The sequence below is a fragment of the Plectropomus leopardus genome, chromosome 7 (genome assembly GCF_026936395.1).
Source record: "Plectropomus leopardus strain MGB_pleo_1.0 chromosome 7, ASM2693639v1, whole genome shotgun sequence".
NCBI lineage: Eukaryota > Metazoa > Chordata > Actinopteri > Perciformes > Serranidae > Plectropomus > Plectropomus leopardus.
The window spans coordinates 38,465,788-38,481,474 of NC_142182.1; the positions used below are offsets into that span (position 1 = coordinate 38,465,788).

The 15,687-nt window shown below is 39.8% G+C and overlaps 1 protein-coding gene across 2 annotated transcripts in view; it reads left to right on the plus strand.

Annotated features, from left to right (window-relative positions):
• Positions 1-15,687, plus strand: part of pard6a (par-6 family cell polarity regulator alpha) — a 103,097-nt gene that overhangs the window by 80,482 nt on the left and 6,928 nt on the right. For both annotated transcript variants that reach the window (XM_088080633.1, XM_042495637.2), the window contains 2 exons: positions 10,472-10,597; positions 12,066-12,265. In XM_088080633.1, the coding sequence (XP_087936759.1) occupies positions 10,472-10,597; positions 12,066-12,265 (326 nt within the window). The remainder of the gene's footprint in view (positions 1-10,471; positions 10,598-12,065; positions 12,266-15,687) is intronic.

Genomic DNA, 15,687 nt, shown 5'->3' on the forward strand with positions numbered 1-15,687 from the left:
TTTGTACCTTCGACAGGTCTGGCCATTTTGCCAAATCTCCTTCAGTCACAATGTTGTCTGTAACTGGCATTTTCTTCTGTGTGAGGACTTCTGTGAGCTTATAAAAGAGGTTGGTCTCCAAACCAGACACTTCCAAGCCTGTACATTCATAGGCTGGCACGACTCTTTCCTGTCCCATGGTTTGCAGAAGAATGTGGGTTTGCCTACCAGTCAGATTGAGCTGTTGCATGAGATGCTCCGAACAGAAGGTGACAGTACTTCCAGGATCCAAAAAGGCATATGTTTGTACTATGCGGTCTCCTTTGATGGACTTGACCTAGACTGGCAGGATGGAAAGAAGACAGTGATCTTTTCCAGCCCCTGTATGACCACAAGTTGTATGAGATGCTGTGATATTGCATGCTACTGGCTCTTCAGCATGTTCAGTGTTTGTGTTGGCTTCGTCTCTCCTGTCAACATGAAGCACACTTGGATGGCTTTGACCACAACTCCTGCAGGTCAAAAGCTCATTGCAGTCACAACTCCTGTAACCTGGATATAAGCAATCGAAACAAAGCTCTTTCTCCTTTAGAAAGCGGATTTTCTCTCTGTGCTTCTTCCTTTTGAACTGCTGACATTCTTTCAGTGAGTGACCTTGATTACAACACACACAAGTACACTTAGACACTGTAGAGACACGAGCATGTGAGACTGCCCTTGAGTCTCTGAAGCTGTCAACTGACTGCACAGGAGCAATGGTGGTGGCAAAGCTGTTTGCTATGATTCTATTTCCTGAATGTGGCCTCAATCTGTTGACAACCTTTGAACCAGCTGTTCCTGATAGTGGGTCCCGAATGTTACCAAATAAGGGATCTGATAGAATTATCATGTTTTTCAATGAATGCAACCAAATCCTTGAACAAAGCTCTCCATTTGGATGTTTCCAGTATGTCATGTGCCACAGTTCGCCATCACTCTCTCATCTTAAATGGCAACTTAGACATCACTGCTCTCATGTTGCTTGGCATGTTCAACTCTTGCATGTACTCCAGCTTCTCCATGACATTGCAACATGAACACAGGAAGAGAGAAGGCTTGTATAGCATTCACATCCTCTGGTTTTATTGAGGGCCAAGCCAATGCCCTTTCCATGTATGCAGTAGCAATTTTATATTCATTGCCAAAGTGTTCCTGCAGTAGCCTTTTTGCTTGATCATAGCCTTGACCAGGTAGCATGTGTTCTACAACTATGCACCAACTCTCTTGGCTGTCCTCTTGTGAACTGCTGCTGTAATTTAATTTTGTCTTTGCATTATGGTATAAATATCTCCAGGCTGTCTTTCATCCACTGGCTGAGAACTGAAAGCAGGAGGCTGCATTTCATCCACAGGCTGAGCAGTGAGCAGGGGACATTGCCTTTCCTGGATGGGCTGAACACAATGCAAAGAGGGTTGCCAAAATTGAGATTATGCATCCACTTGCGGGTTGTTAGGGTAACCCTGCATTTGCGAGTCAGTCCGTTTCTTTGATTCAGCCTTTTTTTGCTGACTAGCCTCCAGAGGCTGTGCAACAGTTGGTGCTGGGTAAGTTGTCGGTAACGTCCAATCCTCACGTTCCTGCAGTTTGTTCTGATTTTCAGGTTTGTACTCATTTGCCAAAGGATTTAGCTTGTTTGCAATTGCTTCCTTCCTTTTTTCCCTTTGCAAGTAGGAATTAATTGCATTTGATGCTTTGGAAATGCTTGGATCAGAGGCCTGTAAAACTGCTAATTTAGCAGTGGATGCTGCTAGCAGAGCTTCCAGCTTAAGTTGTTCTCTTTTTCTTTTCAGGTTTTGCTGTTGCTCCTCCAAAGCATGCATTTTCTTTAAGGCTGCAACACGGGCAAGCAGCGCAGCTCTGTCTGCCTCTGCTTTGACTCTTACAGAGGATGTAGTGCTTGATTTTCAAATGCATGCACTTTTTTGCTTGTGTGTTTCCTTGGAACATTTGTAACACAGTCCTCTGGGTTTACATCATCATCATCATCATTATCGTCATCATTATCACCATTAAGTGCATGTTGTTCAGAACATTTTTCCTGTAGCGGTTATTAATAACTACGTTAGAATTTGGATTTTGCACTCGTTAAAGTAAAAAAAGGGGCACCATTCTCCATTCAGGAGAAAATTAAATCTTAAATTGTGACAGTGTTAAAATATGTCATTACTTTAATCAATCTCACAATCTGTACCGTTTGTTCTGTATACATTGATCTTGTTTCTCTCATGAAATAATATCCACAGACAACAACTTGGCAATAAATGAGAATAAATTATTTAGGCTAATAAAATGAGGAGTAAATAGAGGAAATAGTATGACATATAAGGGACAGTGAACAAATGAGAGGGAACCTAAGTGATGTATGTTCAGGTGATGCAAATGATTAATTATGAATGATAGTGGGTGGAAATACGTGACCGTCTAAAGCGTGGATGCGCACTGAACAGTGAATTAGAATTTAGAAATTTGGCATTAAAGCTTCGCTATACGACTCTGATCACTAGAAAATGTTATTCTGCCTACTTTTGCCAACGTAATTAGACTTCTCCGGGGAGGTCCAGGTCCTCGTGTCACTCCAGGGGAGAGCTGCGGCGCGTCTTCCAGACGAGGTGACCCGCTGAAAGGCGGCGGCGGCCGGGAAGGTGGAGTCAGTGTGCGGCGGTCTTTAACTGGTAAAAGTCTTTAAACAAAGTCCTTAAGGGCAGGCAACGGATAGTTTGTGCAGCGGGTGTTGCTTCTAGATCCGTGGCAGAGTTGATGGCGAATCGCGTAGTGTCCTTCTAAATTAAACCTCGCAGAAATAATCAAAAGTAGTCCCACTGGTCTGAGGGAGTCACTTTAAATTATTAATTTGAGTTTACTTAAAACGAATTACAAAAGTGTCCTTACTGACCAAAAACTGGTATAAAGAAAAGCGTCAAAGAGATTTAAAAAGAAAATGGCTTCAAAAGTGAAAGTTCAGCTCTGGTGAGCTGTTGCGGCTCCGAGACGCGCCGTGGTAAAAAGGAGCCAAAAGAAGCCTGAAGAGGCTTGAAGAAAAACTTGAGAAGAGAGAAACTTGAGAAGCGAAAGCTGAGCTGAGCTCACTCAGTTTTTATCTTTCAATTTGGGGGTGTGGATGGAAGGCGGAGTTAGCGAACTTTTGCACCGAGCGATTGCACATCTGGCATTAGTTTCTAAAAGACCTAATGTAATTTAGGAGACATTTATGTCTGTATTTTATGACGAATTACGCGATCTAACCCCTGGTGTATAAATTCACCTATCTCATCACCACTATAGTCTCATCACAGTAACTTCAAATACATGTCAGGAGACCTAAAGGCAATTTATAACGTAACACATGATTCTGAAAATCCTTTGCTCAATTCTGTTAAATGACCACACATAACATAACACTGTACCATGGATCCGAACAAACTTGGTGATCACGTAGATATATGATTACTTTTTAACATTATACAATGAATGCAAAATAAGATGTAACTATAAAGTTGGTTACAAGATTAATGATAATTAAGGTCACTTAGATGGCAATAGGGCTCCATCACAAAAAGGGAATAAAACATGCTTTTACCTAAATCACTCAAATTAAATGATAAAAGAATGGGAGTTGGTCCTACTTCTTCATCAAAGTACATAGACAAACTCTTAACTACAAAGAGAAGGATTAGAAAATTAAGTTAAACTTTAACTCACAACCTAGGTCCAAGTGATTCTGTCTGAGACATGGATCTGCCCAGAAAACTCAGCTACACCAGCTGCACTCTCTGAGTCCACTGGACAAGGAGGCGGTGCTGGCGTGCTCATTCCTGACAACTGGTCTTTTTCCACACTGCGCCCGTTGAGCAGCAACACAACATTTGAATATCATGCTCTAAATGTCACTGTTCCCATCAAAGCATATATTCTGGTTGTGTACCGCCCACCAGGGGGTAATCTGGATGGCTTTGTCTCTGAAATGGACATGTTACTCTCTGACATCCCTGATGATGGCACACCACTGATTGTCATGGGAGACATGAACATTCACATTGACAGTACTCTGGCAAACAACTTTCTGGCACTACTCTCCTCCTTTGCACTTATACTAGCTCCTTCTCCTCCCACTCACAAAGCTGGTAAAGTCCTTGACTTGATGCTGACTCGTAACTGCTCCATAGCAGATGTGACAGTTACCCCACTACACCTGTCAGACTATTTCTTGGAAAAAATTTGCAGCTACCTTTCCGCAATTGCAGACACCCACTCAGAAAATTTCTCTCCGCAGAAACCATAAGTCCCTCACAGCAGCACAGCTGTCTGATGAAGTGTGCTCTGCCATGCCTGACCACTCACACTTCTCCTCACTTTCTGTTAATGAGGCTACAGAAACACTCTGTTCCTCTCTAGCATCCTCTCTGGACAAACTCTGCCCCCTGGTGTCCAAACCAGCCAAGAAAAAACAACCAAGTCCATGGCTCTCTGAAGCTCTGAGAGAACAAAGAACTGGACTCAGGGCAGCACAAAGAAAGTGGCGTAAATCCCAAGAACCCACTGATTTGTCCTCATACAAACAGAAACTTGCTTCCCTTACCTCTTCCTTGCAGTCTGCTAAGAAAGCCTTCTATCAGAACAAGATCTGTGCTGCTACTGATTCCAGAAAACTGTTTATGGTGTTTAACTCCTTGCTTTCTCCTCCAGCTGCTCAGCCTTCCGCCACACTCACTCCAGACATATTTTCCTCCTTTTTCACTGAAAAGGTGGCTGCAATCAGCAACCAGTTCTCTGAGCCTGACCGGCCCAGTCAGCTCAAATCCACTACTGCCGCTTCACTCTGCTCTTTTGCTCCTCTGACCGAGGATGAGGTCTCCAGACTTCTTCTGAGCTCAAAACCTACAACATGTCCTCTCGATCCAATACCCACCCACATCCTGCAGACCATCCTGCCCACTATCAAACCTGCAGTCACACACATTGTCAATTCCTCCCTAAGAACTGGCACTTTTCCTGCTACTTTTAAGCAAGCAAATGTCACCCCACTGCTCAAAAAGCCCAGGTTGAAAACTACAGGCCAGTCTCACTTCTACCATTTCTGTTGAAAATACTGGAGCGCGCAGTATTTAACCAGGTCTCTGAACACTTGCGGAACAACAACCTACTTGACTCCTTTCAGTCTGGCTTCAGGTGTGACCATTCCACTGAGACTGCACTCCTGTCAGTCACTGAGTCACTGAGACTGGCTCGAGCTGCTGGTCAATCCTCTGTCCTACTGCTGCTGGACCTGTCTGCTGCCTTTGACACGGTGAACCATCAAATCCTCCTCTCCACACTCTCTGAGCTCGGCATCTCAGGTTCTGTCCCATTGTGGTTCAAGTCCTACCTCACAGGCAGATCCTTCAGAGTGTCATGGCGAGGAGAGGTGTCTAGGTCACATGGCCTATCGACAGGGGTTCCTCAGGGGTCGGTGCTTGGTCCCCTACTCTTCTTTCTATACACCACCTCACTCGGTGCAGTGATCCGCTCCCATTGTTTCTCCTACCACTGCTATGCTGATGACACTCAGCTCTTCCTCTCCTTTCCACCTGATGACAGAACGGTCTCAGCTCGGATATCAGCGTGTCTGGCTGATATCTCCACATGGATGAAGGAATGCCACCTTCAGCTAAATCTGTCTAAGACCGAACTCATGGTCTTTCCAGCTTGTCCATCTGTTCAGCCTCGGATCAGTGTCCAGCCTACCTGGAATCCCTGATCCAGGTCTACTCTCCTTCTCGCCCACTACGCTCTGCATGCGAAAGACGCCTGGTGCTTCCAGCCCAGCACGGCTCTAAATCTCTAGCTAGACTCTTCTCTTCTGTTGTTCCCAAATGGTGGAACAAACTTCCAAACTCTGTGCATTCTGCTGAGTCCCTTTCTACTTTTAAGAGACAATTGAAAACTCAATTGTTCCGAGAACACCTAGGCACTTAACCTGACTCTTCTCCTCTTTGCCCTTTGGGGTAGATTAAGTCAGATGGTCCAAAACCCAGCACCTAATGATTATCTAGCACTGACAAAGTTGTGCGATGTTGTATGTTGACTGTCATCGTAAGTAGTGATACTGAGATTGTTGAATCTCAGATGCTGAGATCGCTACTGGTTATTACTTTGGTTTCAAAAAAAAAAAAAAAAAAAAAAAAGGGGGGGGGGGGGTTTGCTGTGCAGCACTTCTTCTGCCACTAGACGGCAATACCTGTGACCAATCACACCTGAAGCACTTTTTGCACTTACTAAGGGTTTTTTTCCTTAAGTCTAAATTCTTGCTTGTGTTGTACGTCGCTTTGGATAAAAGCGTCTGCTAAATGAAATTGTAGAATTGTAGAATTGTAGATGTTAGTCTCAACACAAGGATTTATAATGACTTTACAACATGTTCTGCCTTTTGTCATCTCAACAGGGGGGCAATGAATGATTGTTGCTTCATGTGCCTGAGTGACCCCAGGAGGTCATTCAGATGTCTTACATCCTGTGGTATGCTGGATATGGCCTCAAGAGTGCCTATCTCCCACGCATCTTGTGATGGAAAGGGCCAAGTACTTGTACAAGTACTGACACTTTCTGTGGCTTAAAAGCAGAATGTGTTTGCAGATGCCTACATAGAGTATCAGTTAAGTTAATTAACAACCCTCTGTTGGATGTTTTGGGTTGTAAAACAGTGTCTTTTGACGTGTCCCCCACTTGCCCAGGGTACGTTGAGCTCTTGAGTTCCTCAGAGGAAAAATGTAATGACCACGCCAAGGCAGTCCACTACATTCCCACCTTTTCACATTGGAATTTAATTCATCATTACCAATTATTTTTGCTTTGAACCATATGTCATGCTTTTCTTTTTTATCATCAGGTAACAAACCCATTGAAGAACCATGAGCACCTTTTGCTTCATAACACAAATTGACAAGATCTTCAAGAGCATATTGCACCTCTGGTTTTTTATCACCTTTTTGCATAAGCTTGTGTATCTTATTTCTCACATTGCTAGCCTTATACGTTTTTGTCTCTGTCTCTGGTCTCTGGTTCTAGGTTGGAAAGCACCTGACTTGACATCCGTAGTCTGAAATTCTGATTTATCTCCTGTACAAAACCTGCATATTTACCCCCTAGAAAAACTCTCAACAAATCCATCTATACTACGGGCTGCAAGATTGTAAGCTATTATACACTGGACAGAACAAAATGGCCAAGATGAGAAATAAAGACACCATGCTGCTCTAATATCCCCAAGTCTTGCAAGAGAGGCTCAAACACTTCATGGCCATAGGTTTTGACATCATCAGATTTGCATTGAACAGCTAAATAGATAGCAATTAGTTTTGAAGAGGAACCTGCTGGGAAATTAACCAATAGACACCGCACAGCTTGTGCTTCTTACGAGATGTGCCGAGTGGGTTGCAAATCTTAAAATCATCAACATTAAGATTTACTGCTATTCTCAAGCCTTCAGCAGACAGAAACTAATTTTGTTTCTAATACTGACTTTCTCTTATGGTTCTGTTTTCTTGGAGGTGAGCTAATGGCTGGTCTTGTGTTTTTTGAGTTTCGAGGTGTTCAAGGACACCTTTCTGATAGAGCAGCTGTTGCAAAGACTCTAAAAGAGGAATGTATTGAAATGTCCCATTCTTCTGCTCAGAAGAATGGGACATTTCAATACATTCCTCTTTTACAGCCAACAGCTAGTATGTACTCAACAGGCTTTATAACACCAAAACGAGAGATATAGTACTGTGTACATTTATATGCAGTTGCAAGAGGGCCATACTTTGCAATTGCTACAGCAAACAGATTACGTTTGCGCAGAGCAGTAGAAAGCTCATCAACTACTGACTCTTCAAGCTGTAGTCAATGACTTTGGAATACATCAGAAACAATACATTTTGGTAAAGGTAAAGCTGCTGTACTCAATATGGAGTGTAGTTCAGAAAGGACCTCATTGGTAATTGCCTTTAGGATGTGAACAACATTTTCTAACTTCGACAAAATGTAAGCAATTTTCTCTTCAGTAACATTTGGCAGGTGTAATTCTGCCGCATCACCACAACTCAATATTTCATATTCATGACCTATATCCACAGACCCTGGATGCACTACTAAATTGTGTGACTGATCCAACTGACTGTTTGTACTGAGGACATTAACTTTAAAGACTTTTAGTGAATAATTGTTGTGTTTCCTTTTTTTGTGTGTATTGAATGTACTGCAAATGTTTGAGATGCGCATCCTATAAAGACACACTGAACTGTTTCATAATGCCTTAGATGTTTATTTATGTGTTGAAAAAAATCTCTCTCTGATGCTAGTTCTCTGAAAGAGCACACATGACATTGGAACGTGGATGCCCCTAATGCCTTTGGAACTTGTTGATTAGCATGATTTTTGTATGTGTGATTTAGTAGCTTACTCCATGTATTAAATGTACATGGACAATCTTTGTATGGACATGGACTACCTCGAAAATGCCCATGGGCCTGCCTAAAATGCTGCAACAACAAATACCTGCTAGCTAGTTCCAAACTGCACTCTTTACACATCCACACACATTATCCTGTAAATAACAAAAAAAAGAAAATTAGTAATATCACATTGAATAAATACAAGAATACAGATAAGATGTTTTCATTAATTACCAAGTAACATATAATTTTCAATCACTGAGAAGTTGCCAAAAGAAGTTGGTAATACTGGTCAAACTACAAAAGATGAGATACATATATTAAATGTATGCATACATATGCTCATAAACTGTTAAGGTCCTCGATACAGTATTGTTCCAGGTTAAAACTGCATTCAGCAACAGACCAATGTAAACAGAAAATAATAAATAATTCATTAGCAATCATTTTTGACAGCAACACTGAAGCTACATGACAGTTAAAAATCATGAAAGCATGTCAAACAAATTTTACTATGGCTTTTTAATAAAGTGGAAATCATGTTCATTAACAATATAACTAATAAACAACTATATCAAACTTGTCTTTGAGTAAGAAATGACAAGCTGTTTTTAAATGCAGGCTCCATAGTTTGTAAATATATAACAATACCTTATTAGGTCATGTACATACAATGCAAAGCAGAAATAAAAACAATTAACGTTGTTTTCAGCCCTTTTAGGCAGAGGCAGTGAAGGCTGGTCAGCTGTTATGGTCCTTTTCCCTGCATGTGCTGCAGGTGCATAAAGTTGCATTCCGTTTTAGTCAAGTGACTGAACAATGTATAAATGTTATACTGCATGTTAATTCTTCACAATAAATGTCTCCCGTAGTTTTGTCCGTTAGAAGCTTTTATTATGAAGCAGCCACATCAGTGTTGCGATTTAATTAGCAGTCACTTAACACGACTCCTCTGCAGCTAAAAGTGAAAATAAACTGTAAAAAATAAGACAGAGACAGACGGTGCATACAGCGACACAGAGGACAAACTAAACTGAAATCCATAGAGATAAATTTTGAAGCTACAAAAGCGCTGAGAGCTGAACACTGACACAAACGTCTCCTACACACACAATGAGTTCAGTCTTGGTTTTCCAGGGCACATCAGAAAAAATAAACGGAGGCAAACTCAAGTCTGCTCGCAGTGAGAACAGGGCTAGTCACCTGTTTTTAGTACCACTGTTGAAAAAAATTGTATTGACAAGCAAATTTTGATGTAAAAATGGTAACCACAGTTTAAGGGGTGAAAAAGGGGTTACTAGCTAGCCAACGCCCTCCAACTCCGACCTCACAGTGCCAAGTGAAATTCGCCCAATTTCCCCAGATTATAACAAAAGCTTTACACATGTCAGCCAATATTAAAGCATGCACATTATTTTACAGCAAGGCACTAAACTACAAAAAAAAAGGAAAGTTACCAAGGAGAGGAATTCCACATGCTTTGCTTAAGACCCCGTGTTGCATTACAGAAAATGGTGGGTGTGGTTGCTTCCAGTCAAAGAGTGTGGTCTCACATATGTGCAAACAGTGCTCCCCGAATTGAAATACTTCATGTTGGGTTGACAGATGGAGATGATGAATGAATTTTGGGTTACACCCAAGCCCCCGAAAGGTGCGCCATTCATTGATGCAAAATTTACATAGTGGCTGAAAGTGGAATTACACCGTTTGAGTTGGTCATGTGATGCACACTGGCCCAGAAAGACTTTTCCAGATTTTCTAACAGAGAGAAAGAGACGTCTGTAAATCAGTAAATAATTTTTTGTGAGCATCATAAACCCTGCGAAACCTCTTCCATCCCTGTCTGGATGTAACATGGAGGGACAGGCTTTATGATTGGACTGCAATTTAGGGCAACTGGCATGTTGTCCATCTTTATCTACAGTCTATGGTTCAACATTACAGCCATCCCCAAATTAGTTGATGATACAATAATATAGCAAATATTTGGACATAGATAGTCATAGATTTGGTGTTGATGTATTTTCCTTCTCAATCTCCCATAGGTCCCGGGGGTGTTCATATCTCGTCTGGTACGTGGTGGGCTAGCAGAAAGCACAGGGCTGCTGGGAGTTAATGACGAGATCCTCGAGGTCAATGGCATCGATGTAGCAGGAAAATCTTTGGATCAGGTAAATTCAAGTTTCCAAATCAATCCTCTTGGAGACCTGCCAAGGATTTCAGCAGAAGTTCTGTTGTTTTAGTCTTTTTGTTTTAGTTTATTCTGCAGGGTTGATTAAAGCTGATGTTTTATTCTGAAACCAGGTCAACATAGTATGCAGTAATAAACAGCTTTTCTCACAGTTGTTATTAATCAGCTCAATCACTTTAATCTTAATATGAAAACATATTTTGTCCCATTCTAATTTAAAAAATCAAAAACCTGCAGCAAAAATCCAAAGTTGATTCAATGACGATCCTAATTAATTGATATTAAACACTTAGTATAGTTAAGGTAAAGGGTACAAGATAGATTTATTTTAATTTGTCCTTGATCCTGCTATATCTTTGGAGTTGAACGATGAGTCGATTAAGTAATAATTTAAGTAGTAATTTTATGCCACCATTTTTTATTTTTTTTTGCACATTGTTTTCTTATTATACTTGGCACCTTGTTTTTTATTATTGATATTCTTTTGTTCTTTTGCTGCTTATCCTGCACCTTATAGCTGCTGTAACAATGCAAATTTCCCCTATGTGGGACAAATAAAGGATTATCTTATCTTATCTTATCTTATCTTATCTTATCTTATCTTATCTTATCTTATCTTATCTTATCTTTTAAAATCACCAGCTACTATAAAAATTCTATGCGGTTGGTAGGGTATGTTACTGCTGCTGGCATCTTATTAATTAACGTAATTCCTTCGGTGCAGTTTTTTAACTGCATCTGAGTGTTGTGTCCTCTCAGCTGTGAATAAAGTCATCCAGTGCCCATCCCTCTCTTTGTCATTCATTTTTGCTACTACCCTCTGGTCTGACTGGCTGCTCAGCATCTGCCTTTGGTGTGGATCCCCTCGCAGTCTGCTGCATTCAGTCCAAATTCCATACAACATTTTCTGATGCTGATAAGTGCTTTTCTGCTGAAGAAAAGTCATGCTTCAGCAGAAGGGGCCATGGAGCCAAAAAATCAGAAAAATATAGAGCTTCTGGCTGCTGCATATGCATCACTGTCGTCATAATATGAACAAATTTATGTAGTTTATATGCAAACGTTAAGGTTTGGCATAAATGGATGGAAATGTGCAGTAATGTTAAACAGTTTGTAACATTTACTGTACATACTTTTTGTGTAAGTCATTAGCATGGAGTTTTGGGACATGTCTGATTTTGTTTTATTTCAGTTACAGCAGTTTGATGAATTAAATGAAACAGATCCAACATGGATCTTCCAAATGTGGTACTGTTACAAGTATATTTTAATTGCAATGACAGCTTTGATCTTGGTTACGTCTCATAATAATAGTAAAAGATGCTCATGTTTTTTACATTTAAAGGTAGGAACTATGATTTATGTGATTTACTTTGTCTTTGTTGCAATAAACAAATCCTTAAAGTGTCTCTTCCTTTGAAGCTAAGATCCTCTATGCATCATTTCAGGTTACAGACATGATGGTGGCCAACAGTCACAACCTCATTGTGACTGTCAAACCAGCTAACCAGAGAAACAATGTGGTGCATCGTGGGAGTAAAACCTCAATGGGCAATTCTGGCTCTGTGGGCTCAGCTGGATCGACAGGCTCTGCTTTGTCACATGACTCACCAAGCCCTGCCTCACAGAGCAACCCTATTACAGCAAGGTATGACATATACAGGACAGCAGGCCTGATTTTTGCATAAGAGCTACTGATTACAACAACCCAGTCTCACTCCAAAGGTTTCTCATTGTGACCACAACATGCATTTCTGTAGCCACCACGTGCATTTCTGCATCCCGACACGTCATATTTTGACCTGGGGAAGATACCAAAAAAAAAAAAAGTTTTTTTTCAATTAAAACATACATAAATATAAATACAAATTAAAAAATAAAAACAAAAAAGGGGGGGTGGGGGCACTGCATACCATTTTTGTAAACTCTAGTACAGTTTTGATACTATTTTGCAGGGGGTAAGTTTATACGCCCCAGTCAATACCTTTATCACATCATTAGCCTCCTCTGAAATTTCTTTTTCAATGTCTGTATTATAAAAGTGTCTTCGCTAAAAATATTTTAAAAAGGCCTCATTTTCTAAACTAAATTCTGTTTTAAAAATGTTTCCCTCTACAAGTGTACATATAATGTAATTCCTTTTTTCTCCACCTTATTGTTATCTCCACCTTTGTGTTATACAAATCAGAAGTTTCCTGTCCCCATCCAATCCGTATCTTTTGACGATCATTCCAGATTTTTAGTGTCCCCTCTAAGATGAAATTCTCACTCTTTTTGTCAGCAATAATCTTTTCCTCCAAGCCTGGCCTGAGGTTGGGGGTAGCCCAGATTCAGTTCAATTTGTTTCCATCTAGCTTGGTACTCCGGAGAGCACTAATATACTATATCTCATTTGTATACATAGTAGTACTCCCTGAGTTTTGGCAGTAAGAGGCCTTCAATTTCCTTGACGATTTGGAGAGTCTTGAACTTGACCCTTGACCTTGCTCCTGCCCAGATAAACAGGGATATCTGTTCATCTCCTGCTGTAAATCCTGCTGATCTTTATTCTAGCTACTTGGTCTCGATGTAAAGATTTTATACAACTAATGAATTCATTATTAAAACCTAGTCTCTCTGAAACCCCATACAAAAAAGTCCCGCTGACCCTATCAAAGGCCTTTTCTTTTTTTTTTTTAATTCTTTTTAATGTCACAATGACATGATACAAGAACCCACAAATTAATACAAGACATAATAAAAAACACAAACAGTAACAGAAGCAATACATTAAGCGACAGGCAACAAGAGACAACAATACCAAACATGAATAACAGACATTCATGTTACAAAAAAAACCAAAAAGGAAAAGGAAAATAAACAAAAAACATCACAGCCAGCAGAGATGAGTAAACATGATATTGCATACACTTATATTATATTTGATATTTCTATAAAGATTACATTTACCCAGTTTCCTTTAAGAAACATTTCTAATGGGGACCATTCTCTTACACAAAATGTCAAGGGTACCTCTGAGTGCATGTGAAAGTCTTTCCAAAGGTAGAATATACATAAGTTTTTCATACCACAAGGTATTTGTGTTGTATTTGTATTGAGTCTCATATGATTTGTTGGAATAAGTAATTTTTTGTTTGCATTCAGCAAGATCTGTCTCCATATCCCATCATTAAGGTGGGACCCAAAGTCTTCGCCCTAAGAAATGTTACTTTTAATTGTAGGAATGTTAATAAACATCTTTAAAGTAGAGGCTTTTAATAATATCTTTTCAGGTTGATTAGAACTCAAGCCAGTTTTATATAGAGGTATGGATTGGACGTAACTTCTGAGTTGAAGATAGCGGAAAAATTGATTTAGAGGGAGATTAAATTTATTCCTTAGTTGAGTGAAGGATTTCAAAGTCCCTTTTTAAATGAGGTCTTTTATTTGAGAGATACCAGCATCCATCCATATTCTAAAACCATGATCTGAGCAAGACTGTGCAAAGTAGGGGTTACATACAAAAGGTGCCAGCAGTACTGAGTACTGAGTCCTACTCCCAAAATGCAAGCAGACCCGATTCCATGTTTTTAGTTTATTTCTCACAATAAAATTATCTTTAATTTCCTGTAACAAGCTTGCGTTGTTTATAAATGTATAGATCCAGAAATGTGGAATTGGTATCATTTTTAATCCATTCAGTTATGTATATAGTTTGAGAGGCCCAGTGATAGTAGGTAAGATTAGGCAATGCTAACCCCCCTTTGAGCACTGGTAACTGCAGTTTCTCCAATTTAAATCTTTGCTTTTCCACACAAATTTACAAATAATACTATGTGATGATTTAAAAAAAAAAAATAATTGGAAGATAATAGGGTAACATCTGCATTGGGTATAATAGCTTTGGTAGGACATTCATCTTCACAATGGCAATACGGACAAGTACAGAAAAGGACAACGGGCTCTATCTTTGGCGATCTTTTCTGTTGTTGCTCACCACTGGGTCTAATTTCATTTTTACCAAGTCTTCAAAATAACAAGTTATATGAATAACTTGTCAGCTAATGACTCCCTTGCTAATGCAAATAGTAAAAGAGAAAAAGGGAATTCTTGTTGTGTGCCTTTGCTTGTAGAAAATGGAGAAGATATTTCCCCCATAATGGGGACTGATGCTTGTGGAGCAGATTATAATAATTTAACCCATTCAATTCATCTCCAAAAGCATACTCCTTTAATGTTTTAAACAAGTACTCCAACTCTGTATTTTCAAAAGTTTTTTCTGCGTCTAACGTGACTACTAAAGCATCCAGTTTCATAATTTTGACAAACCCCACAGTAACCTCCTGATGTTTGAATGTGATTTCCTATTTCCGACGAAGCCAGTCTGCTCATGGCCTACAATTTTAGGGACAACATTATTTAGCCTAGCAGCTAGTAATTTAGCAAAAATTTTACAATCTGTGTTTTGAATACTTGGGAGACCAGGTCTATGGGAGACCATCTGGTCCACAGACCTTTCCAGATGCCAATGAACCTACCCCCTCCTCAACTTCCTTACATGTTATCTCCATATCACACAAAGTCCTATGTTCTTCAGAGACCTTAGGGAGTTTTATACGTTGAAAGTAGTCATTCATCTTATCCTCCATGCCCTGCGCTTTTAAAGTCTACAAAGATGCACATTCAATACATTAGCAATGTCAGTATAATGCTAATATACGCTAGTATAATGCAGTTTACCATTCTTATCCTTTATTCTTGTAACTGAATTTTTTGAGGGCTTGCTACGTTAAAGAATAGGTAAATACCTTCCGGCTCTATTAGCATATTTGTATACCTTGTGTTTTTGTCTAAATAATACCCTTTCTGCCTTTTGGGATAAAAGTGTATTTAAAGCAGTTCTAATTCTTAGGATTCTGTCCCAGTTGGCTCTATACCCATTGTGCTTATGATCAGGTTCAGCATCCTGCAAGTCCACTTCAAGGCATCTTTGTTCTTTCAACTTTCTTTTCTTATTTTAGCTGAACAATAAGATCTAATTATACCCCTTAAAGCTTTAGTTGTTTCCCTTTAGTTTGATGGATCATTATA